General features: G+C 38.1%; 1 protein-coding gene across 1 annotated transcript in view; it reads left to right on the top strand.

The window, feature by feature from the left end:
- pias1b (protein inhibitor of activated STAT, 1b) overlaps positions 1 to 23,841 on the top strand; it is a 38,319-nt gene extending 14,478 nt beyond the window's left edge. Inside the window, exons 5-14 of the mRNA XM_062061085.1 lie at positions 4,775 to 4,865; positions 4,956 to 5,090; positions 5,203 to 5,308; positions 12,227 to 12,300; positions 12,381 to 12,541; positions 12,620 to 12,753; positions 13,805 to 13,982; positions 14,056 to 14,195; positions 22,039 to 22,076; positions 22,150 to 23,841. Of these exons, the coding sequence (XP_061917069.1) occupies positions 4,775 to 4,865; positions 4,956 to 5,090; positions 5,203 to 5,308; positions 12,227 to 12,300; positions 12,381 to 12,541; positions 12,620 to 12,753; positions 13,805 to 13,982; positions 14,056 to 14,195; positions 22,039 to 22,076; positions 22,150 to 22,482 (1,390 nt within the window). The 3' untranslated portion in view covers positions 22,483 to 23,841. The remainder of the gene's footprint in view (positions 1 to 4,774; positions 4,866 to 4,955; positions 5,091 to 5,202; positions 5,309 to 12,226; positions 12,301 to 12,380; positions 12,542 to 12,619; positions 12,754 to 13,804; positions 13,983 to 14,055; positions 14,196 to 22,038; positions 22,077 to 22,149) is intronic.
- The last annotated feature ends 1,105 nt before the right edge of the window (positions 23,842 to 24,946 follow it).

Below are 24,946 nucleotides of genomic sequence, written 5' to 3'. Positions count from 1 at the left end.
CCTTTAAGACTGCATTTGAAATGTGCAACTTCATATTGAGAACCAATATGCTTGACAGGAACGTGGCACACAAGTGCTACCACTGTGAACAAGGACTTGGAACTCCTAAATTCTACAGAGACTATAATGATTGAAAGTGAAAGCTATCCAAGTAGCATGTGCAGTGTTTCCCATAAACGGCCAAGATACCTGTGGCGGTGGGGGCGTGGCAATGGGCGTGGTCACCATGACATAATCGAGTAATTTGCATAATTTACTACAACGATATGATTTTCTCTAAAAAGGCTAAAAAAATGTATACTTACTAATTAATAATAACAGTTTTGTTTTAAACGTCCATCCATCCATCCATTTTACAATATAATTACAACACTATATGTGCATATTTATATACAGATTTGAACAATAAGTTATTCACTGAAATATATTTATTAATTGTGGTTCTTACAAAAAATATATCTTATAAAATATAAAAGCTAAAATGTCTCTTAAAGCTCTGCCCCTTTAATTAGTGCATACTAAATAATTTAACTTTAGCCTACTACTACAACCATATTATTTACCAGCAACATAAAGTGAAACAGAGGCAGAGGTGTCCTGCCACAGTCAGTAACAAATAAACAGAAAACAGTAGTGGTCAAATACAAATAAGGCAACAAGAGAAGTATCCTACACTTCTCTTGTAAAGTAAATCTGAACAGCCTATATGGGCATCTACATCAACTATATGATTTGCCTGAGAAGCTGGACAGGACAAAAAAAAAAAAATATTATTTTATTTTTTTAATTTGTGGCGGACGTAATTCTTTCGTGGCGGGCCGCCACAAATAAATGAATGTGTGGGAAACATTGATGTGGTTGCATGACTTGAATAACCTGAATAACTTTGCACCACTGCTTTCGCGCGGTTAAAATGAAAGGCTAATTGAACACGACAGCTCGGATAGAGTTGTTAGTTTTCAACACCTTTTGGCGGCATTTGATGACTTCGCGGGAGTGAGAGAACACACCCAGGTTATCATAATGAATAACATTTATTTTGCAAACACAACTTTTGCGTTTAAATTCGATAATACGAAGACCTTCCTCAATCTGATGCTGTTCTCGACAGGTGCTGCAGCATCGAACTTGTGCTATTGTGGTATGCGAGCTCCACTTTGCAATGTTTGCATACTACTGCGTTTTCCTTCGATTTTAGTGTGAAGTGTTCCCACACCTTTGACAACTTTTGTCGCTTGTTAATTCCCTCGTTTTGCTATGGATCTTGTCCACTGCTTTCTGCGGCGTCTACCATCGTGAGTTATGTCGGTGAAAACGTTTTCTAAACTCGAGCGTATTTAAAAGACTGGTGTTGTGCAGTGCAGGGGGCGTATGATCTGTGACGTAAACACGCTGTGCAACACCTAAACAGTCTGTGCGAAACGTGAGCTTTGACTACCGTATTTTTTGGAGTATAAGTCGCCCCGGCCGAATATGCATAATAAAGAAGGAAAAAAACATATAAGTCGCATTTTTTGCGGAAATGTATTTGATAAAAGCCAACACAAAGAATAGACATTTGAAAGGCAATTTAAAATAAATAAAGAATAGTGAACAACAGGCTGAATAAGTGTACGTTATATGAGGCATAAATAACCAACTGAGAACGTGCCTGGTATGTTAACGTAACATATTATGGTAAGAGTCATTCAAATAACTATGACATATAGAACATGCTATACATTTACCAAACAATCTGTCACTCCTAATCGCTAAATCCCATGAAATCTTATACGTCTAGTCTCTTACGTGAATGAGCTATAAATAAATGATAAATGGGTTATACTTGTATAGCGCTTTTCTACCTTCAAGGTACTCAAAGTGCTTTGACAGTATTTCCACATTCACCCATTCACACACACATTCACACACTGATGGCGGGAGCTGCCATGCAAGGCGCTAACCAGCAGCCATCAGGAGCAAGGGTGAAGTGTCTTGCCCAAGGACACAACGGACGTGACTAGGATGGTAGAAGGTGGGGATTGAACCCCAGTAACCAGCAACCCTCCGATTGCTGGCACGCGCTAAATAATATTATTTGATATTTTACGCTAATGTGTTAATAATTACACACACAAGTCGTTCCTGAGTATAAGTCGCACCCCAGGCCAAACTATAAAAAAAACTGCGACTTATAGTCGAAAAATACGGTATGTGTTTTCATCTCAAACATGTTATATTGGCAAAATGAACATTGATTACTATGTTGAATGCAATGAACTGTATTGCATTCTTAAAATGTAAAACTGTTGTTGTCATTATTAAGTGGTTCGTCTTTTTATATTGTTGTTCAAATACGGTACGTCTTTTTCCGGCCTAATTTTCGCTGCCTCATTATAATAATAAATAATAATGGATTAGATTTTATATTGCGCTTTTCTATTATTAGATACTCAAAGCGCTCACAGAGAGTTATTAGTCAATAGTGCGTAAATAATTAACTATATACAGCCATTCATACTGTAACTACCTGCTGGTGTTAGTATGTATGTTAGTGTGTTATGATGGTCATCTTTCCAATAGTCTGTGAACACACCGTGTCATCAAAGAATGAAGAAATGTGTGTCTAGGAGTGAAACACTGAGGCAGACATGTGTGCATGGAGGAAATACTTGTTTGAATTGGGCCCGTGGTTAGCATAACATTGGCAATAAAAGTTAAAAATGAGCATCAGACTTTGTTTTCTTCTGGACGCTACAATACATTATATTACTTTATTTTGTGAGGTGTGGCGGCTAAAGTGAAGCTGTTGCGCACCGCCACAATCAAATACATTAAGGGGAAACCCTGGCCCCTCACGTGACTACAGGGCACCATGTTTGGGACCAACTCTTAAACCAAAGTTGTCCATACACTGCTCTGCACACAATGTGAAGCAAAATTGGCTTTCTTGGATTAATTGAGTAATTATATAGACAGCCCACTGGACTATAGAGCACCAGCAAATAGCTAAGCAAACTTTAAGAGGATTTTGAAGTATAATTATTTGCTTTAATGCATTAAAAAAGACATGATTCTGTCAGACATGCATGCCAACTACATACAGTACATGCTAAACACAAGATCAGTTCAGTGTGTCTCGTATGTTTGCTACTTGTAGTTAAGTCAATATTAAGCTATTTAGAGTCAAACCTGATTTGTTTATGTACCAATCAGATTGTAGAAGTCCACCAGTTTGTTTGAAACTGTAATATGGTAAATGGTAAATGGGTCGTACTTGTATATCGCTTTTCTACCTTTTTTAAGGAACTCAAAGCGCTTTGACACTATTTCCACATTCACCCATTCACACACACACATTCACACACTAATAAGACCACATTCACTTAGTGTCCAGGTTGTTTTGCTTTGCACTTGATTTCTTCCAGTGTTTCCCACACATTCATTTATTTGTGGCGGCCCGCCACGAAAGAATTACGTCCGCCACAGATTTAAAAAAAAAAAAAAAAATGTTTTTAATTTTTTTTTGTCCTGTCCAGCTTCTCAGGCAAATCATATAGTTGATGTAGATGCCCATATAGGCTGTTCAGATTTACTTTACAAAAGAGAAGTGTAGAATACTTCTCTTGTTGCCTTATTTGTATTTGACCACTACTGTTTTCTGTTTATTTGTTACTGACTGTGGCAGGACACCTCTGCATCTGTTTCACTTTATGTTGCTGGTAAATAATATGGTTTTAGTAGTAGGCTAAAGTTAAATTATTTAGTATGCACTAAATAAAGGGGCAGAGTTTTAAGAGACATTTTAGCTTTTATATTTTATAAGATATATTTTTTGTAAAAACCGCAATTAATAAATATATTTCAGTGAATAACTTATTGTTTAAATCTGTATATAAATAAGTACATAAAGTGTTGTAATTATACCAGGGGGTGCTCCACTAACCACGTTAAACCCAGATTCCGAACTAACAAAGGTCTTAACTCATTCTCTTTCTATGCCACATCAATGTGGAATGCGCTCCCAACAGGTATAAAAGAAAGGGCATCTCTATCCTCCTTCAAAACCGCAATAAAAGTTCACCTCCAGGCAGCTACAACCCTAAACTAACACCCTCGCCGGATTGCTAATAATCAAATGTAAACAATCAAATGCAGATACTTTTTCTTTTTCTTATGCCTTCTGATCTCTCTCTCTCTCTCTCTCTCTCTCTCTCTCTCTCTCTCTCTCTCTCTCTCTCTCTCTCTCTCTCTCTCTCTCTCTCTCTATGTCCACTACTTGATGTCCATACCCCCCCAACCCCCCCCCCACCCCTCCACCCCCCTGATTGTAAATAATGTAAATAATTAAATGTGATTATCTTGTGTGATGACTGTATTATGATGATAGTATATATCTGTATCATGAATCAATTTAAGTGGACCCCGACTTAAACAAGTTGAAAAACTTATTCGGGTGTTACCATTTAGTGGTCAATTGTACGGAATATGTACTTCACTGTGCAACCTACTAATAAAAGTCTCAATCAATCAATCAATCAATATTGTAAAATAGATGGATGGATGGATGGACGTTTAAAACAAAACTGTTATTATTAATTAGTAAGTATACATTTTTTGAGCCTTTTTAGAGAAAATCATATCATTGTAGTAAATTATGCAAATTACTTGATGGTGTCATGGTGACCACGCCCATAGCCACGCCCCCACCGCCACAGGTATCTTGGCAGTTTATGGGAAACACTGGATAGTATCTCAATAGCCTAATTCTGTAACATCTTTGCCACCCTTTTAGGTTTTGTTTATCAGAGACGAGCTGTCCACAGGAGGACCATTTCCCTCCAAATCTGAGTGTGAAGGTGAATGGAAAGCCCTGCAATCTCCCTGTGAGTTCAAACATGTCCATCAACAAACTGTGTTTTGTATTTGAGTGTGTCGTCCGTCACTGAGGTAAAACATGTTTTTTCCCCTTGCAGGGCTATCTTCCTCCTACCAAAAATGGAGTTGAACCAAAAAGACCAAGTCGCCCCATAAACATAACCTCCCTTGTGCGACTGTCCACTACAGTCCCCAACACAATTATTGTGTCATGGACTTCAGAAATTGGAAGGGTAAGGAGAAAGAATTGAACAAAAGGATGACAAGACCTTTTTAAAACAACCTAAGGAAGCAGATGCTTTGAGTCACCTCAGCATGACATTTTGTTCATGTCTCTTTTGTCAGAGTTTTTCCATGGCTGTTTATTTGGTCATGCAACAGTCCTCTGCGGTGTTGTTACAAAGGCTACGAGCCAGAGGAATCAGGAATCCAGACCACTCAAGAGCGCTGAGTAAGTTTAGTTGTTGCAAATAATTTTGAAATTCACTGGATGTGTTGTATTACCACACGTAATTTATATAATTAATAACTGTATTTTTAATGTATGGGTTGTTTTTTGATGGGGATGTTGCTGGCGATAAGCCAGTCTTGTGACCCTGTCTGCTTACATACATTTTGTTATGTTTGCAAAGTTGTGCAATAGTGCGTATATAATCACAACTATACACACGTCTGTGTGTGCAAGTTAAAGGCAATAGGGAAATGTGCAGTTTAAGTTTACACCAGCACTTTACAAACTTTCGAATTAGCACTTTGTAACAGGCAATGTGCAATTCTCTTCTTGTATATCTTAACACTCAAGCACTTAAGCACTCTTACACTATCTACTGTCTATTATTATTGTTTTATTGTTGTATATGGCCTTGTCCGGTTGTTTGGTACTGTCCTGTTCTTATATGTTTGGCATTAATTGCCGCAGGGACCAAAGATGGAAATTAGTCACTGGCTACAATTACATTTAGACTTGTATCTTCATCAATATGTACTGTCCCTGTTTTGAAAATAAAGTCAAATAGCAAATAAGGAAAAAAGGAATTTAGCTAATGAGGATTTGTGTACCGTATTTTTCGGATTATAAATGCCTCTGTAGTATAAGTCGCACCGGCCGAAAATGCATAATAAAGAAGGAAAAAAACCTATTTAAGTCGCACTGGAGTATAAGTTGCATCTTTTGGGGGAAATGTATTTGATAAAATCCAACACCAAGAATAGACATTTGAAAGGCAATTTAAAATAAATAAAGAATAGTGAAAAACAGGCTGAATAAGTGTACGTTATATTAGGCATAAATAACCAACTGAGAACGTGCCTGGTATGTTAACGTAACATATTATGGTAAGAGTCATTCAAATAACTGTAACATATAGAACATGCTATACGTTTACCAAACAATCTGTCACTCCTAATCGCTAAATCCCATTAAATCTTCTCGGTGTCGCTTCTAAACAACTGCCAACTCCAAAGGTAGACAATGCGCCGCTTCCTCTTCTATCGTCAGAGTCATCGTCCGTTGCAGTTCCAATTATTCCAGCCTTTCTGAATCCGAACAGGATGGTTTCGGTTGTCACTGAAGCCCATGCGTTTTCAATCCATCCAATGACATCCAGAAAACTTGCATGGCGCATTCTCCCGGTACGGAAGTAGTAGCAGGTAGTATCTTTTTTTTCACAATGCACTTCTGCCATGACCCGCCCCCACCAAATTTTTATTGGTTGACGTGTGTGTAACGATTGCTGATATACGCCTAGTCTCTTACGTGAATGAGATAAATACTATTATTTGATATTTTACGGTAATGTGTTAATAATTTCACACATAAATCGCTCCAGAGTTTAAATCGCACCCCCGGCCAAACTATGAAAAAACTGCGATTTATAATTCGAAAAATACGGTAATCTTCATTCACATTTGGCAACACTTCTTGGTGTTGATGCACATTTCCCAAAACTAAAATTCAGCCGACAACCCTGTTTGTTTGACTGTCCCCATATCATTGCAGCACTTGCACACACCAGCTTCTAAAAATGTTGTCCTAAAAAAACTTTTAGCGAGTGATATTTGTCAGTTGCTATATAAATATTCTTCTCTACTTTTTCCTGGCTGTTAAACACTGCCTTGCCTCCAAACCACACTATTTACACTACCCGTTAATTATTCGTCATCTTCTTCAGGTCAGGGCTCAGAGACTAAACAGCTTTTTGTGGTCACGCTTTTCATTCATACTTTAGACGCTTTGGGTGCTTTGGGGATTATTGAATTGATAATCGATACGCTGATACTAACGTGTGGTGCGCAGCCTGTCCGACTGTCTTGCGATCACAACTCCACAGTGACTTTTCACAAAGCACTAGAAAGACTCCATATTAGTACTCAAAGCCAAAATAAAGCTGTGGTATTTAATTAAAGCGATCGCTCTGCAGAGAGCTATTAAGATATAACCATTCAACCATATATGGCCTAATCCAGTGTTCGGCAACCCAAAATGTTGAGACCCCTATTGGACCAAAAATACAAAAAATAAAATTGTCTGGAGTTGCACAAATTAAAAGCCTTATATAAGTTTTATAATGAAGGCAATACATTATGTAAGTGTCTATATTAGCCAACTATCAAAATGACTGTGTCGCAGGCTGACACAAATCTTCGTTGACACAAATGTTGAAATTGAATATTTATTCTACACATTTTTCAACATTGGAAAACATTAGCAAAATGGAGGCTTCTCAGGGGGTGCAATAACTCCTGGAAGTCACTGGCTTAGTCAGCCAGGGGTATAGGTGTGTGTGTCCAAGTTAAAAGAAACAGCAGGCTGTCTTCTTCTAATGGATTTATTACAATCTTTGCAAGCTGTTTAACGTATTGTGTGGTTTGGAACAACATGGCACACAAACAACTATCAGAAATGCAGCCAATATTACATACAGATAATTAGAGATGTCCGATAATATCGGTCTGCCGGTATTATCGGCCGATAAATGCGTTAAAATGTAATATAGGACATTATCGGTATCGGTTTTTTTATTATCAGTATCGTTTTTTTTTTTTTTTTTTTTTGTTTTCTTTTCTTTTTTTATTAAATCCACATAAAAAACACAAGATACACTTACAATTAGTGCACCAACCCAAAAAACCTCCCTCCCCATTTACACTCATTCACACTCATTCACACAAAAGGGTTGTTTCTTTCTGTTATTAATATTCTGGTTCCTACATTATATATCAATATATATCAATACAGTCTGCAAGGGATACAGTCCGTAAGCACACATGATTGTGCGTGCTGCTGGTCCACTAATAAATAATACTAACCTTTAACAGTTAATTTTACAAATTTTCATTAATTACTAGTTTCTATGTAACTGTTTTTATATTGTTTTACTTTCTTTTTTATTCAAGAAAATGTTTTTAATTTATTTATCTTATTTTATTTGATTCATTTTTAAAAAAAGTACCTTATCTTCACCATACCTGGTTGTCCAAATTAGGCATAATAATGTGTTAATTCCACGACTGTATATATCGGTTGATATCGGTATCGGTTGATATCGGTATCGGTAATTAAAGAGTTGGACAATATCGGCATATCGGATATCGGCAAAAAGCCATTATCGGACATCCCTACAGATAATGTGTCATGAGACATGCAAAACTAACTTATATACAAGGAGAATAAAAGTAAAGGATATTAAATGAGCTCAAATATACCTACAAATGAGGCATAATGATGCAATATATACATACAGCTAGCCTAAATAGCATGTTAGCATTGATTAGCTTGCAGTCATGCACTGTCCAAATATGCCTGATTAGCACTCCAACAAGTCAATAACATCAACAAAGCTCACCTTTGTGCATTCACGCACAGCATAAAACGTTTGGTGGACAAAATGAGAAAAAGAAGGAGTGGAAGATTTTACATGTAAACAAATTATTGCCTCACAGCAAATTAAATTATATACAAAGAGGATAGAAGTAAAGGATATTAAATTAGCTCAAATATACCTACAAACGAGGCATAATGATGCAATATGCGCATACAGCTAGCCTAAATAGCATGTTAGCATCGATTAGCTTGCAGTCAAATATGCCTGATTAGCGCTCCACACAAATCAATAACATCAACAAAGCTCACCTTTGTGCATTCACGCACAGCATGAAACGTGTGGTGGAAAAAATTACACAAAGGATTGGCTTAAAATACATCTTTCTGTGGCAGCGTCAGAGAAAGTTAAACATGTAAACAAACTACGGTGAGTTCAAGGACTGCCAAAATGAGTAAGAGAACGCAGCACTCGCCAAATACTCTCATCAGTGAAGCATGTTTAATATAAACAGTGGGATTTCTAACAATTAGGGAGGTTTGTGTCATGTTTGTCCTTCTACAGAAACCCTATTAAAACTAAAAATATACCTTCCCCCACATTTTTCCATTTTCATATATTTTTGAAAAAGCTCCAGGAAGCCACTTGGGCGGCACTAAAGAGCCGCTAGAGCCACGGGTTGCCGACCCCCGGACTAATCTAACAATTAATGCAAAGCTATATAGTTTGGTCAATAAAACAATGTGTATAACTCTTGTCTCCGCAAGAGTTATACACATTGTATATTACATTCTATTTGTTGTTATCTGGCAGTGTACAAATAATATAACGTTCAATTAATACTGCATTACATAACATTTTGTATAAAAAAAACATTCATTGGCTTTTTCATATTTCCTAGATTGATGAAATCAGAGCACATCCTAAAATCACATACAGGAACTGATCTAAGATGATAACAAAAGTAGTAACACTTTTCCTCAAATAATTATTTTTGCCTCAATCTTCCACCTGAACAAATGAACACCCCACTTGAAATAATGCCTTTTTCGCCATAGTTAAAAAAACAACAGCAACAGCTGCAATCATAATAGATAGGTGCCAAAAGATTCACACTTGATTCGATTCAATTCGGATTGCTGGGGTGAAGAATAAGTTCTCGATTGAGAAGCGAGTCTCGTTTCAACATGATTCTCAATTCAATACAAATTCTCAATGTATTATTTTGTATTAGAGATGTCCGATAATGGCTTTTTTGCCGATATCCGATATTCCGATATTGTCCAACTCTTAATTACCGATTCCGATATCAACCGATACCGATATATACAGTCGTGGAATTAACACATTATTATGCCTAATTTTGTTGTGATGCCCCGCTGGATGCATTAAACAATGTAACAAGGTTTTCCAAAATAAACCAACTCAAGTTATGGAAACAAATGCCAACATGGCACTGCCATATTTATTATTGAAGTCACAAAGTCCATTATTTTTTTTAACATGCCTCAAAACAGCAGCTTGGAATTTGGGACATGCTCCCAAGGGGTTAGCGGGGTGTGTATATTGTAGCGTCCTGGAAGAGTTAGTGCTGCAAGGGGTTCTGGGTATTTGTTCTGTTGTGCGGATGTTCTCCCGAAACGTGTTTGTCATTCTTGTTTGGTGTGGGTTCACAGTGTGGCGCATATTTGTAACAGTGTTAAAGTTGTTTATACGGCTACCCTCAGTGTGACCTGTATGGCTGTTGACCAAGTATGCCTGGCATTCACTTGTGTGTGTGAAAAGCCGTAGATATTATGTCACTGGGCCGGCACACAAAGGCCTTTAAGGTTTATTGGCGCTCTGTACTTCTCCCTACGTCCGTGTACACAGCGGCGTTTTAAAAAGTCATACATTTTACTTTTTGAAACTGATACCGATAATTTCCGATATTACATTTTAAAGCAATTATCGGCCGATAATATCGGCAGTCCGATATTATCTGACATCCCTATTTTGTATAATAATTATAATACAACTTTTTCAAAACAAGTTGCATGTTATCAAAGCTCCTGCTGGTTGCATGCAGATGGCCTAAAAACCTTTTTTAAAATGTATTCTTATTAAAAAATAATAATTTGAATATGCATTTTTTTGTCTATTTTTTTTAAATCTATTTTTGAAAATTATGAATCGATTTAGATCGGTATGAATAAGCATCGCGATTTGGTTGGGAATTTTTTTTTTGTGCCGCCCTAACTAAAATAGATGTCATTACTAAATAAAGGGAGTGGTGTTTTTTATCATTTTGGTCAATTATGGAAAAAAAAAAAAAACTCATGTCAGACACATTAAAACAAAAATCTCCAAAAGCCTCTCAATTATAAACAAAGCAAAACTATACCTCAATGAAAATGCACTCCGTACTCTATACTGCACCTTGGTACTCGCATACCTTACATACTGTGTTGAAGTATGGGGGAAATACTTACCACAACACAATTCATCCTCTGATCATATTACAGAAAAGAGCAGTGCGGATCATTCACAACGTTAGTTATTTAGAACATACTCATAATCTGTTTATGCAATCAAAGTTTCTCAAATTTGATGACCTTGTTAATATAATACATTAATAATCTTATATAAAGCATTTAACAAATTATTGCCGCCTAATCTACAACGGGTTTTTTTAAGACGAGTGCAGGCTCATAACTTGAGAGGCTTTGGATATTTCTCATTGCTGAGAGCTCAAACCACTCGTAAAAGTTTTTGTGTCTCTGTATGCGGGGTAAAACTATGGAACAAACTGGATTTACAACACAAGCAATGCCAAACTATTAATCCCATTTAAACTTATACAAACATGGGGTCTGGTTCAAATATAGAGATGAGGGTCTTTAATTTGACCTGCTGCTGTACTCTGTCTCAAAGTGTTAACATGTGCTCAATGTTTCCTTGCCATTATTGCTATGTTGTCTATTACCATTATTGCTATGTTGTCTATTACCATTATTGCTATGTTGTCTATTACCATTGTTGGTATATTCATTATTCCTACGTTGTTGATACAAATTATTGTTACAGTGTAATAATTATTGTTACCTGTGGTAATGCCACAAAGAGAACATTTGTATTATAATCCTTGAATAAAGTAACAGTGAAACTCATGTGAATAATCACTGAATGGAGAACTGGGGGTGGGATTAAATAAATTATCTTCTTCCCACTCCCTTTCAGGCAAAACTGGACAATCATGCATTACATACTATACATTACCTTTTGCACTATATTAATTTATATTATTATGTGTTGTCAACTTTGTACTTTTTTATGTCATTGCCTGAAATAAATAAATAAATGAAAAACATGAAACAGTATATTAAATATCCATTTTCTATAATACTTTTATTGTTGGCGTTATTTGTCAAAGCAATGTTTTAAAACACGTTTTAAAATGCCTCCCTTTACCTTAATAAAAGCATGGTACCCTATGTTGTTGTGTAAATGAACAGGAAATGCTCTTTGTCTTGCCCACAATTCTGATCATACTCTGTCTTTGTTTGCAGTCAAAGAGAAATTAACAGCTGATCCAGAGAGCGAGATTGCCACCACCAGTCTACGCGTGTCTCTTCTTTGTCCTGTAGGTTTTGTTACTGTAATTAATATTATACTCTTTCAAGGAGAAGTACCTAACTTCCTGTTGTTGTGTTTTTTGTAAAGCTTGGGAAGATGAGGCTGACAATCGCTTGCCGAGCGTTGACATGCTCCCACCTCCAGTGCTTTGATGCTACACTTTATATCCAAATGAATGAGAAAAAGCCCACATGGGTGTGTCCGGTATGTGACAAAAAGGCACCCTATGAGCATCTAATTATTGATGGGTGAGCACAATTTCTCATCTGTAGATTTTTTTTAATTGTCAGAGTGCGTGCCGTGAAAATTTGTTGCTATTTTTTCAGGTTGTTCATGGAAATCCTGAACAGCTGTACTGACTGTGACGAAATCCAGTTCAAAGAGGATGGAAGCTGGGCGCCCATGAGGTCAAAAAGGGAGGTGCAGGAGGTGTCGGCCTCCTACTACGGCGTCGACAGCGGTACAGAGTTTAAAGTTAAAGTACCAATGATTGTCACACAAACATTTAGAGTTTTCTAGGGGTGTAACGGTACACAAAAATGTCGGTTCGGTACGTACCTCGGTTTAGAGGTCACGGTTTGGTTCATTTTCGGTACAGTAAGAAAACAACAAAATATACATTTTTGGGTTATTTATTTACCAAATTTGCAAAGTCTTCCACCAAAAATATTTTTCTTAGTGGAATATTTGATGTGAAGTAATCGGAACCTTGGCTAGGTCAATAATTCATAATAACATTGATTTTGATTCAATATTATGTTTTGAGCAATGACAGTTTGAAAGAAAAAAAAACAGCTTTGTTTTATTAGTCAACATTGCAACTTTTTCTAAATTACATTTCACCTTTAAGCTTTTTTATTTCACTTTTTGTTTATTTTAATAGTATTTTTAGAATGTGCCGTGGGCCTTTAAAACATTAGCTGTGGGCCGCAAATGGCCTCCGGGGCACACTTTTGACACCCCTGCTATAAATAATAAAAAATTAAATGTGATAAATCTATGGATAAAAAGCAGAGCCTGACGACGCATGCGCGTTTATCATAACTCTCTCGCTCTCTCTGTCTCTGCCCCTCCCTCACCAATGCTGCTGCGCGCACAATTTGTTTTGTTTTTAACCCCTTCTTAACCCTGAACGTACATTGAAAATACACGCAACCCTAACTCAAAATGCCGGACATTTGAGGCATTTAAGAAACTCCGCCCTGACAGCTCCGCAAAAGAGGACATGTCCGGTGAAAAGAGGACGTATGGTCAGTCTATCGTAGCCCGTTAGCAGCTAGCATGCCATGTGTTGTGCCTCGGTGTGCATTGTTTACACAACGTGCGTTACGCTACTTAATATGTCCGTGTGGAAACTTGTTCGGTACACCTCCGAACCGAACCGGAACCCTCGTACTGAAACGGTTCAATACAAATACACGTACCGTTACACCCCTAGCATTTTCCCATCCTGTGTGGTCTCCTTTGTTTTGTGTAAACACTTTGTGACTTTGTTATGTCTTCATGCGCAGATGTGCCTAAAACGGAGAGCCACGAGCAAAAACGAGGGTCGTCCAATGACAACAGTAAGAAAGTGAATGTGATTGACCTGACACTGGACAGCTCTTCCGATGATGAGCTGGACGATGAGCCTCCTCCTAAAAGGTCATGTCCGTCAATGTCACCTATCTCTCCTCCTCCAACCAAGGGGTAAGTCTGCAACACAACAAAGAACTGAGTTTCTTCTTTAAATTTGATGCGATTATTATTATTTTTTCCACAGAGTACTTAACCTTCACAACCAGGCATCACCAGTGACCAGAACCCCCAGTATGCCCCCAATAGAGGCCAGTTATATTCCTCCTCCACCACCACTTATTCAGGACTACCGACACTTTTATCACTCAACTAGTGAGCTGCCAGGTAAGCTTTGCACCAATTTCTTTGTTACACACTAGTTATTGTCTGCCAACAGCCTACTTGACTTCAATTTGTTCTGAGTTTTTTTTTTTAAATAATTCATTATAGGATATAATACAGTGGTATAATATAAATATAATATTTATAATAAAAAATGTTAAAAGCTGTAGCAATAAAATTCCTATTAATTTCTTCCAAACACCCAAAAATGTTAACACAAAACATTTTATAGAGATGTTTTTGTGACATGTTTTCCTAAAAGTGCAGTACCATTGTATTATAAAGCCTCTATTAACTGTGCAGGCCGTGTTTTAAGTAACATTTGAACATTCTTAACTCATACATGTTGGCAAGTGTAAATATTACACAAAAACACACTCCTTAGCCTTAACTTTAAGGCCATGGGCTAATTCAAAAGTCAGGTTGCAGATGCCCTTAACATATTTTTTACTTAACATTCTTACCTGTCACTCAAGTGTAGAAAGAATAGTTATGGACTGGGTTTCCGCAGGGCTTTAAAAAACGCACTAAATGGATATTGAGAAAATTAAGGCCTTAAATGGCATTAAAAAGCATTAAATACGATGTCCAGAGGCATTAAAAATGTAATACAGTTGTAGGACTTGGCGGATAGTCAATACTGATAATGATTCATTAAATGAAAATTAATTTAAGAACATTGCGGTCATTGATAAATTTCTACGTCTGTGTGTTTCTTTTCTTCGTCTCGGGCTTTCAAACTGGATACAAGAGGTCTTGTAATGTCAGAAAACGAGAAAAGCGCTGCCTTCATAGCGGACACTCCGCTCGACGCTAAATTAAAGGGCTCAGGGGCCCAAACTTTGCCATTCTTTGGTCACCGTAGGCATACTGTATATATGCTGAATTTCCCCCAGGGATCAATAAAGTACTTTCTATTCTATTCTATAGTCCTTAAAGGCCTACTGAAATGATTTTTTTTTAGTTAAACGGGAATAGCAGATCCATTCTATGTGTCATACTTGATCATTTCGCGATATTGCCATATTTTTGCTGAAAGGATTTAGTAGAGAAAATCGACGATAAAGTTTGCAACTTTTGCTCGCTGATAAAAAAAAAGCCTTGCCTGTACCGGAAGTAGCGTGACGTCACAGGAGCTAGTATTCCTCACAATTCCCCATTGTTTACAATGGAGCGAGAGAGATTCGGACCGAGAAAGTGATGATTACCCCATTAATTTGAGCGAGGATGAAAGATTCGTAGATGAGGAACGTGACAGTGAACGACTTGAGAGGCAGTGATGGACGTATCTTTTTTCGCTCTGACCGTAACTTAGGTACAAGCTGGCTCATTGGATTCCACACTCTCCTTTTTATATTGTGGATCACGGATTTGTATTTTAAACCACCTCGGATACTATATCCTCTTGAAAATGAGAGTCGAGCATGCGAAATGGACATTTAAAGTGACTTTTATCTCCAAGACAATACATCGGTGACACACTTAGCTACTGAGCTAGCGCGATAGCATCGTTCTCAAATGAAGATAGAAACAAAATATATAAACCTCTGACTGGAAGGATAGATAGAAAATCAACAATACTATTAAACCGTGGACATGTAAGTACACGGTTAATGATTTCCAGGCTGGCGAAGTTTAACAATGCTGTGCTAACGACGCCATTGAAGCTAACTTAGCAACCAGACCTCACAGAACTATGTACTCTCTCCTTTTTCTATTGTGAATCACGGATTTGTATTTTAAACCACCTCGGATACTATATCCTCTTGAAAATGAGAGTCGAGCACGCGAAATGGACATTTAAAGTGACTTTTATCTCCAAGACAATACATCGGTGACACACTTAGCTACTGAGCTAGCGCGATAGCATCGTTCTCAAATGAAGATAGAAACAAAATATATAAACCTCTGACTGGAAGGATAGATAGAAAATCAACAATACTATTAAACCGTGGACATGTAAATACACGGTTAATGATTTCCAGGCTGGCGAAGTTTAACAATGCTGTGCTAACGACGCCATTGAAGCTAACTTAGCAACCAGACCTCACAGAACTATGTACTCTCTCCTTTTTCTATTGTGAATCACGGATTTGTATTTTAAACCACCTCGGATACTATATCCTCTTGAAAATGAGAGTCGAGCACGCGAAATGGACATTTAAAGTGACTTATCTCCAAGACAATACATCGGTGACACACTTAGCTACTGAGCTAGCGCGTAGCATCGTTCTCAAATGAAGATAGAAACCCATCAACAGCCGTGCTCACCTGCATTCCAGCGATCAACGGCACGACGAAGGACTTCATCCGTGGGTTTGGCGGCAAGCATCGGCTAGGCGTAGTAAGTAGTCCTTGTTGTGTTGCTGTAAGTATTGTAATGCCCCGCAGTGGAGAAGGAGTCACACAGACGAGGAAGCGCTGCTCAATCGCTTTATTAAAAAGCGGTAACTGGTTGTAGTTCAAAAAGTAACGCACACACATACACGAGCTGCTGTTAGCCAAAACTCACGCTCACACACAAGTTCTCCGCCAACTCACTCGCGCATGCGCGTTCCCCAAACCCTTAAAGACAGTACACTAATGCAAATATCACAGATATTACAGTATTGTACTTAGCCGCTAAGACACCGATCGATCCCACCTACAACGTTTTTCTTTGTAGTCTCCATTGTTCATTAAACAAATTGCAAAAGATTCACCAACACAGATGTCCAGAATAATGTGGAATTTTGTCGAAGAAAACAAGAGGCTTTTCTATCGGGTCCGATGGGGTCCAACCACTTCCGTTGCTTTTGTGACGTCACGCGCATAAATCATATCCAAAGGAGTTTTTCAACCGGAAGTGTGGCGGGAATTTTAAAATTGCACTTTATAAGTTAACCCGGCCGTATTGGCATGTGTTGCAATGTTAAGATTTCATCATTGATATATAAACTATCAGACTACGTGGTTGGTAGTAGTGGGTTTCAGTAGGCCTTTAACTCTGACACCATGTCACGTTAATGAGGAAGCCGAGCTGGTTTCATGCACAACTTCTTTATTTCAGTCGCCAGTTCAACACAAATGAGCTAACGTGGCTAACATTAACAACTCTCGTGACACAGGCACCTCACATGACCTACGGTGGCCTAGGATGGACAACCAAGGCAGTTCTCACACAGACCACAACTCTTACTTTCTGACATTCCCACAGTAAATGAATTTGAGTTATTTCTGCTGCCTGACACTTTATACATAACTTGCTATCTACTGTACCCATTTTAAACAGCTGGAAGGGAGTAAAATATAATCTCTTCATGATGTTAAATATACTCATTTTATTTTCAATGCATTATTGGCTTATTGGAATTTTTCCAAATATCATTCCATGACATGTCTTTTCCTAAAATGTTGCAATCAGTCATCCATTTCCAAACACATGCATCATTTGCATTCCTAGTATGATGTTCATTTATCATACCATAAAACCAATTTTTTTTTTTTTTTTATTGTATCCTGATTAAAAATGTATACCAGTTTGTGGCTGTTATAAGTCCTACTTTTAAAGAGATACAAGGTAAACAATGACTTCTGGGTAGATTATATTGATCAAGTAATTCAAAATTGGATGTTTATTTAGAGGGCTTAAGTGCAGTTCCTCTTTAATCATTTTGATTGGAGGTACAGTGTGATGATTTACAGGCTGAACTTTTAATTGGCTATTGTCTACAGTCAGAACGTGTTACAAATTGAGGACAAACAAATGTGTTAAAAACTGCTATGACACGAAAAGTGAACATTGAATAAACTCTGCTTTCTCCTCCTTTTCGGCATACTTGCCAACCCTCCCGATTTTCCCGGGAGACTCCCGAATTTCCGTGCCCCTCCCGATAATCTCCCGGGGCAACCATTCTCCCGAATGTCTCCCGATTTCCACCCAGACAACAAAATTGGGGGCGTGCCTTGAATGCACTGCCTTTAGCGTCCTCTCTCACCTGAAACCTTCACCCCTTAACGCATGCTGTCCTCACTCAGGTCCGCATGCTACCTGAGTAAGGACAGCCTGTCGTCACGTCCGCTTTTCCTCCATACAAACAGTGTGCCGGCCCAGTCACATAATATCTACAGTTTTTTACACACACGAGTAGGGATGATGTTTGATAAGAAATTATGGAGTTCGAGCCCATTATCGAATCCTCTTATCGAACCGATTCCTTATCGATTCCAGATAGGTTGTTGTATATGGAAAAAAACACAATATTTGGTTTAACAAAAGCTCCCTTTTATTTTATAAGAAAAAAATAAAATAAATAAATAAATATTGACTGTTACCCCCCTAAGAAAAGAAAAAAAAATTGACTGTTGTTACCCAAAGTATATTAAGTGGGATTTTTCAGAAAAACAAATACTGTATATACAGTAACACAAATACAACCTGTCTCTGTGATCACTTTAGGTGTATAAATAATAATATAGTGTTAAATAAAATCAGTCCCTTGGGCACAAAACTGAAAATAATACAGCTCTCCAAAAAGTGCACTTCTGCTGCTATTGGAACATACTAACTACACACACTATGACACTAAGAACACCGCACTCATCAATCAACAATTCTTCCCCCCTTACATGAGAGCGAAGCCTGGCAATAATTGCATATTGTCTGTTCTGCCCTCACTATACGTGTTGAGGTTATACAGCTTGGCAGAAAGCTAATAAACAATCCAAACCAGATTAATCCATTTAGGCTCTTTATTGTTGTTGATCTTGCTTTGTCTTTTCCTATCTTTACTATTGTCTTGCACTGGACTGTTATTTTATTTTTTTAAACTGAAATACACACAATGACAAATGTATAAGCTATGTGATTCAATTAACATACTGAAATGTAATACACAATATGTAAATATTAGCTTCACACATATATACAGTACTATCATCAAACAAATACTTCTGAGTGTTGAAACTATTTCGATGGTGGAAATATAACCCGGAAGTGCCCAAACTAATGACGCGTAGTATTTTCATATCGCCACAAGGTGTCAGTAAGAGTCTAAAATCAAAAGGGCATAACATTGCAGGTTCCACAGGGCATTTCCTGTACATGGTAAGGGATTCGTTCCCAGGGATTCGAATAAAGAACCAACTCTTTTTCTTTACTATAGTGGCCTCGATAACGGAAACTGGTTCTCAAAAAGGGATTTGAGTCCATGGAATCGGTTCTTTTCTTATCGAACAACCGGGAGAACCGATTTCTAACGTCATCCCTACACACGAGTGAATGCAAGGCACCCTCAGGTCACACTCAGGGTGGCCGTATAAACAAGTTTAGCACTGTTACAAATACGCGCCACACTGTGAACCCACACCAAACAAGAATGACAAACACATTTCGGGAGAACATCCGCACTGTAACACAACATAAACACAACAGAACAAATACGCAGAACCCCTTGCAGCACTAACTCTCCCGGGACGCTACAATATACACCCCCCCCCCCCTACCTCAACCCCGCCCCCCAAACCCTCCATCTCCCGAATTCGGAGGTCTCAAGGTTGGCAAGTATGCTTTTCGTGATGTATTACATTGTAATTATATGTACAAACCCTGTTTCCATATGAGTTGGGAATTTATGTTAGATGGAAATATAAACGGAATACAATGATTTGCAAATCCTTTTCAACCCATAGTCAATTGAATGCACTACAAAGACAAGATATTTGATGTTCAAACTCATAAAGTTTTGGGTTTTTTTGCAAATAATAATTAACTTAGAATATCATGGCTGCAACACGTGCCAAAGTAGTTGGGAAAGGGCATGTTCACCACTGTGTTACATCACTTTTTCTTTTAACAACACTCAATAAACGATTGGGAACTGAGGAAACTAATGGTTGAAGCTTTGAAAGTGGAATTCTTCCCATTCTTGTTTTATGTAGAGCTTCAGTCATTCAACAGTCCGGGGTCTCCGCTGTCGTATTTTAGGCTTCATAATGCGCCACACATTTTCGATGGGAGACAGGTCTGGACTGCAGGCGGGCCAGGAAAGTACCCGCACTCTTTTTTTACGAAGCCACGCTGTTGTAACACGTGCTGAATGTGGCTTGGCATTGTCTTACTGAAATAAGCAGGGGCGTCCATGACAAAGATGGCGCTTAGATGGCAGCATATGTTGTTCCAAAACCTGTATGTACCTTTCAGCATTAATGGTGCCTTCACAGATGTGTAAGTTACCCATGGCTTGGGCACTAATACACCCCCATACCATCACACATGCTGGCTTTTCAACTTTGCGTCGATAACAGTCTGGATGGTTCGCTTCCCCTTTGGTCCGGATGACACGATGTCAAATATTTCCAAAAACAATTTGAAATGTGGACTCGTCAGACCACAGAACACTTTTCCACTTTGCATGAGTCCATCTTAGAAGATCTCGGGCCCAGAGTAGCCGGCGGCGTTTCTGGGTGTTGTTGATAAATGGCTTTCGCTTTGCATAGTAGAGTTTTAACTTGCATTTACAGATGTAGCGACAAACTGTATTTAGTGACAGTGGTTTTCTGAAGTGTTCCTGAGCCCATGTGGTGATATCCTTTAGAGATTGATGTTGCTTTTTGATACAGTGCCGTCTGATCGAAGGTCACGGTCATTCAATGTTGGTTTCCGGCCATGCCGCTTACGTGGAGTGATTTCTCCAGATTCTCTGAACCTTTTGAAGATATTACGGACCGTAGATGTTGAAATCCCTACATTTCTTGCAATTGCACTTCGAGAAATGTTCTTCTTAAACTGTTTGACAATTTGCTCACGCAGTTGTGGACAAAGGGGTGTACCTCGCCCCATCCTTTCTTGTGAAAGACTGAGCATTTTTTGGGAAGCTGTTTTTATACCCAATACTGGCACCCACCTGTTCCCAATTAGCCTGCACACCTGTGTGATGTTCCAAATAAGTGTTGGATGAGCATTCCTCAACTTTATCAGTATTTATTGCCACCTTTCCCAACTTCTTTGTCACCAAATTCTAAAGTTAATGATTATTTGCAACAACAACAAAAAAATGTTTATCAGTTTGAACATCAAATATGTTGTCTTTGTAGCATATTCAACTGAATATGGGTTGAAAATTATTTGCAAATCATTGTATTCCGTTTGTATTTACATCTAACACAATTTCCCAACTCATATGGAAACGGGGTTTGTAATTATATGTACACTACCGTTCAAAAGTTTGGGGTCACCCAAACAATTTTGTGGAATAGCCTTCATTTCTAAGAACAAGAATAGACTGTCGCGTTTCAGATGAAAGTTCTCTTTTTCTGGCCATTTTGAGCGTTTAATTGACCCCACAAATGTGATGCTCCAGAAACTCAATCTGCTCAAAGGAAGGTCAGTTTTGTAGCTTCTGTAACGCGCTAAACTGTTTTCAGATGTGTGAACATGATTGCACAAGGGTTTTCTAATCATCAATTAGCCTTCTGAGCCAATGAGCAAACACATTGTACCATTAGAACACTGGAGTGATAGTTGCTGGAAATGGGCCTCTATACACCTATGTAGATATTGCACCAAAAACCAGACATTTGCAGCTAGAATAGTCATTTACCACATTAGCAATGTATAGAGTGTATTTTTTTAAAGTTAAGACTAGTTTAAAGTTATCTTCATTGAAAAATAAGGACATTTTAATGTGACCCCAAACTTTTGAACGGTAGTGTATGTTTGAAGTAAACTAACACCTAAACGAAGTCGACCCCTAATCGGAGGGCCGAAACAAATAGACAGACAGACATTTACACACTCGAGCCATATTAGTGTTGCAAATATTTACTATTCATTCAAAACCGTTATAGATGCTTTCCTTTTTTTCAGATCTAAATTTCTTCTCCTTCCTCCAAGGCGACAATCAGGTACATGAATTATGAGCAGCGTGTACGTCGAACACCACAATGACTCCTCGTCTTATGTACTTGGCTCCGCTAGCATTACAACATGGTGATGGCTGCCGCGGCGGCCGCGTCGGCCTCGGCCTCGGAGGACCCGGACCTGCTCCTCAACCGCTTCCTCCCCTACGGCTCCTCCCCCATGCTACGGGAGGCACCCGGCACCCCCTGCAGCAGCACGCTCGCCGCCACCAACGGAGGCAGCAACAGCGGCAGCACCAGCAGTTTGGTGTCCTCCAGCAGTCTGAGGGACCGGGACAAAGACCGAGAGCGTGACAGAGACAGCAACGCCATCTCGGGACTGTCGAGGTCCTCGGTGGAGGCCGCGGCGGCCATTTACGGCTCCATATCTGACGTCATTTCTCTTGATTAGAATCTCCCCCCCCCCCTAAAAAAAAAACTGATGCACAAGGGAGACGAGAAGATGTTTGTAAATACGTAAGCGGGACATGAGAGAATACAGTACTATGTACAGAGAGGAAAATCTATTTTCAATGGACTTATCGTGTGTATATAAACTTAGGACGCTTCCTGTCCGCTGACTTACTTCAGTTGATATTTTCTGTGAATACTGAAGGTTTTTTCACACCTCTTCATGTGGCCCTTTTGATTATATTGTACCTTTTGTACTTGGTTTTTACTCTTTTGTTTTGGAAATATTTCACGTCAATGGCATTAGTTAATTATGATCTGTGCACAGAAGCCTCCTTTAGGAACGTGATATTTAGCATCGTGGGCATTGTCAGAGATGTTCACCAGGCAAAGGAGGAATGGAAATTGCACAGCTGTAAAAAAAGAAAGGTATGGCCGTTATCGTCATCACTGTAGGGCTTTCGCTTAAGAAATTCATGCTGTGGTCACATTTTTAAGGACTTATTTATGATGTAACTTATGTTGGATGTATACTGTTTTTAAAGAAGCATTCCCTATGCCTCTGAATTGTTGCCACTAGAAATGCAAAGCAGATCCTTCTATTGTCATCACTTTTCCTCTCGCTTGCCGTTTTAAGTCGGATCAATTCTTCTTAAATAGCATACAATTGAAGCTAAGTATATATAATCAGTATTGTAGGGAGAGTATTCCTCTGTTTGGTCCAGTGAGCATCACATGACAAGCTACTGTTTATTTTCTCCTTTTAAGGTCGTGCTATATTTTGGATCAAGTCGATGTCGGCAAAGATGGAAAAGGTAGTTTGTGGTTACCTTTCAGGTGTAACTGAAATCTCTTAAATAGATGTGACGCATTAGGACATTTAATTTTTGCCGCTTGCTTTTTCCATGCACACAAACGAAAGGGTTCACTTTGTGCACCCCGTTTGTTAAATGGGGTTTTTGCATCAGCCCACAGGACAATTGTGGCATCCTGGATTTTAGCCTAGAAGTTTAAAACTATTGAAGTCATCATGGACACCCTTTTATATATATTTTTTGGACTTAACTCACAATTACTATTATTTATTATCATACATGTTTTCCGCATTTGTTTGATTTGTGGTTATGCATTGCTGTCATTGTATGTGATACTTCTTTTGTAATTATATAATGCTATTTAAAAAAAAATGTCATTGTTGCTCGACATGCATTGTAACATTTTCAGTTTTTTCTGTCTGTTTTACCTATCAGATGATGTCAATAACTCAATAGAGGCTTTGAGCATTTTGAACTGCTAAAAGGTCTACTGTGCTGTTTGATATTTATAAGAATTAAACAGTAAAATGTGTCTTGTGTTATGGAATTAATTATAGGGACATCAACTGCAGTGAAAGGTGTTCAATACATTTCTAAAATGTTTAAAAATGCATACGCATTGTTTTAAAGTGACTAAATTATAGGTTCTTTGCATTTTTTTAACAAATCTGCAACATTAAAAAAATGTTTCTATTAATTGTGATTGCCATTAGTGCAGGGGTGTCAAACGTATGGCCCGAGGGCCGGAGCAAGCCTGCAAAGAGGTTGCTAAGTATAAAAATGTACCTGAAATGTTTAAATGAAAGAAGCTGCTGTTCTAAATGTGTCCACTGGATGTCGCAATAGCAATTCTTTGCATCTTTGTAGATGATGCTACATATGTACAAAATAAACCACACGATGTTAGTACATCAGTCGAGGAAAATGATCAAACTACATAAATAACATCAGTGTTTCCCATAAACTGCCAAGATACCGTGGCGGTGGTGGCGTGGCTATGGGCGTGGTCACCATGACATCGAGTAATTTGCATAATTTACTAAAATGATTTGATTTTCTCTAAAAAGGCTAAAAAAATGTATACTTACTAATTAATAATAACAGTTTTGTTTTAAACGTCCATCCATCCATCCATTTTACAATATAATTACAACACTTTATGTACATATTTATATACAGATTTGAACAATAAGTTATTCGCTGAAATATATTTATTAATTGTGATTCTTACAAAAAATATATCTTATAAAATATAAAAGCTAAAATGTCTCAAAGCTCTGCCCCTTTAATTAGTGCATATTAAATAATTTAACTTTAGCCTACTACTACAACCATATTATTTACCAGCAACATAAAGTGAAACAGAGGCAGAGGTGTCCTGCCACAGTCAGTAACAAATAAACAGAAAACAGTAGTGGTGGTAGATAGACACAGAGCTTAATCAAACATCTGATCCACTGAACAAAGAGTTCCAAAAATCTTGAACTTTAGACTGCCATCAGTTTTACTCCCTACACTTAACCATGTGTTTCCTACTGCCTGCAGACTTTGCACCCTTTGTTATATACACATGTTGTGTTTCTAATATAAATACATTTAATAAAGTCAAATACAAATAAGGCAATACGAGAAGTATCCTACACTTCTCTT

The sequence above is a fragment of the Entelurus aequoreus genome, linkage group LG10 (assembly GCF_033978785.1).
Source record: "Entelurus aequoreus isolate RoL-2023_Sb linkage group LG10, RoL_Eaeq_v1.1, whole genome shotgun sequence".
Classification (NCBI taxonomy): domain Eukaryota; kingdom Metazoa; phylum Chordata; class Actinopteri; order Syngnathiformes; family Syngnathidae; genus Entelurus; species Entelurus aequoreus.
This window is presented reverse-complemented; position numbering and strand designations above follow the sequence as displayed.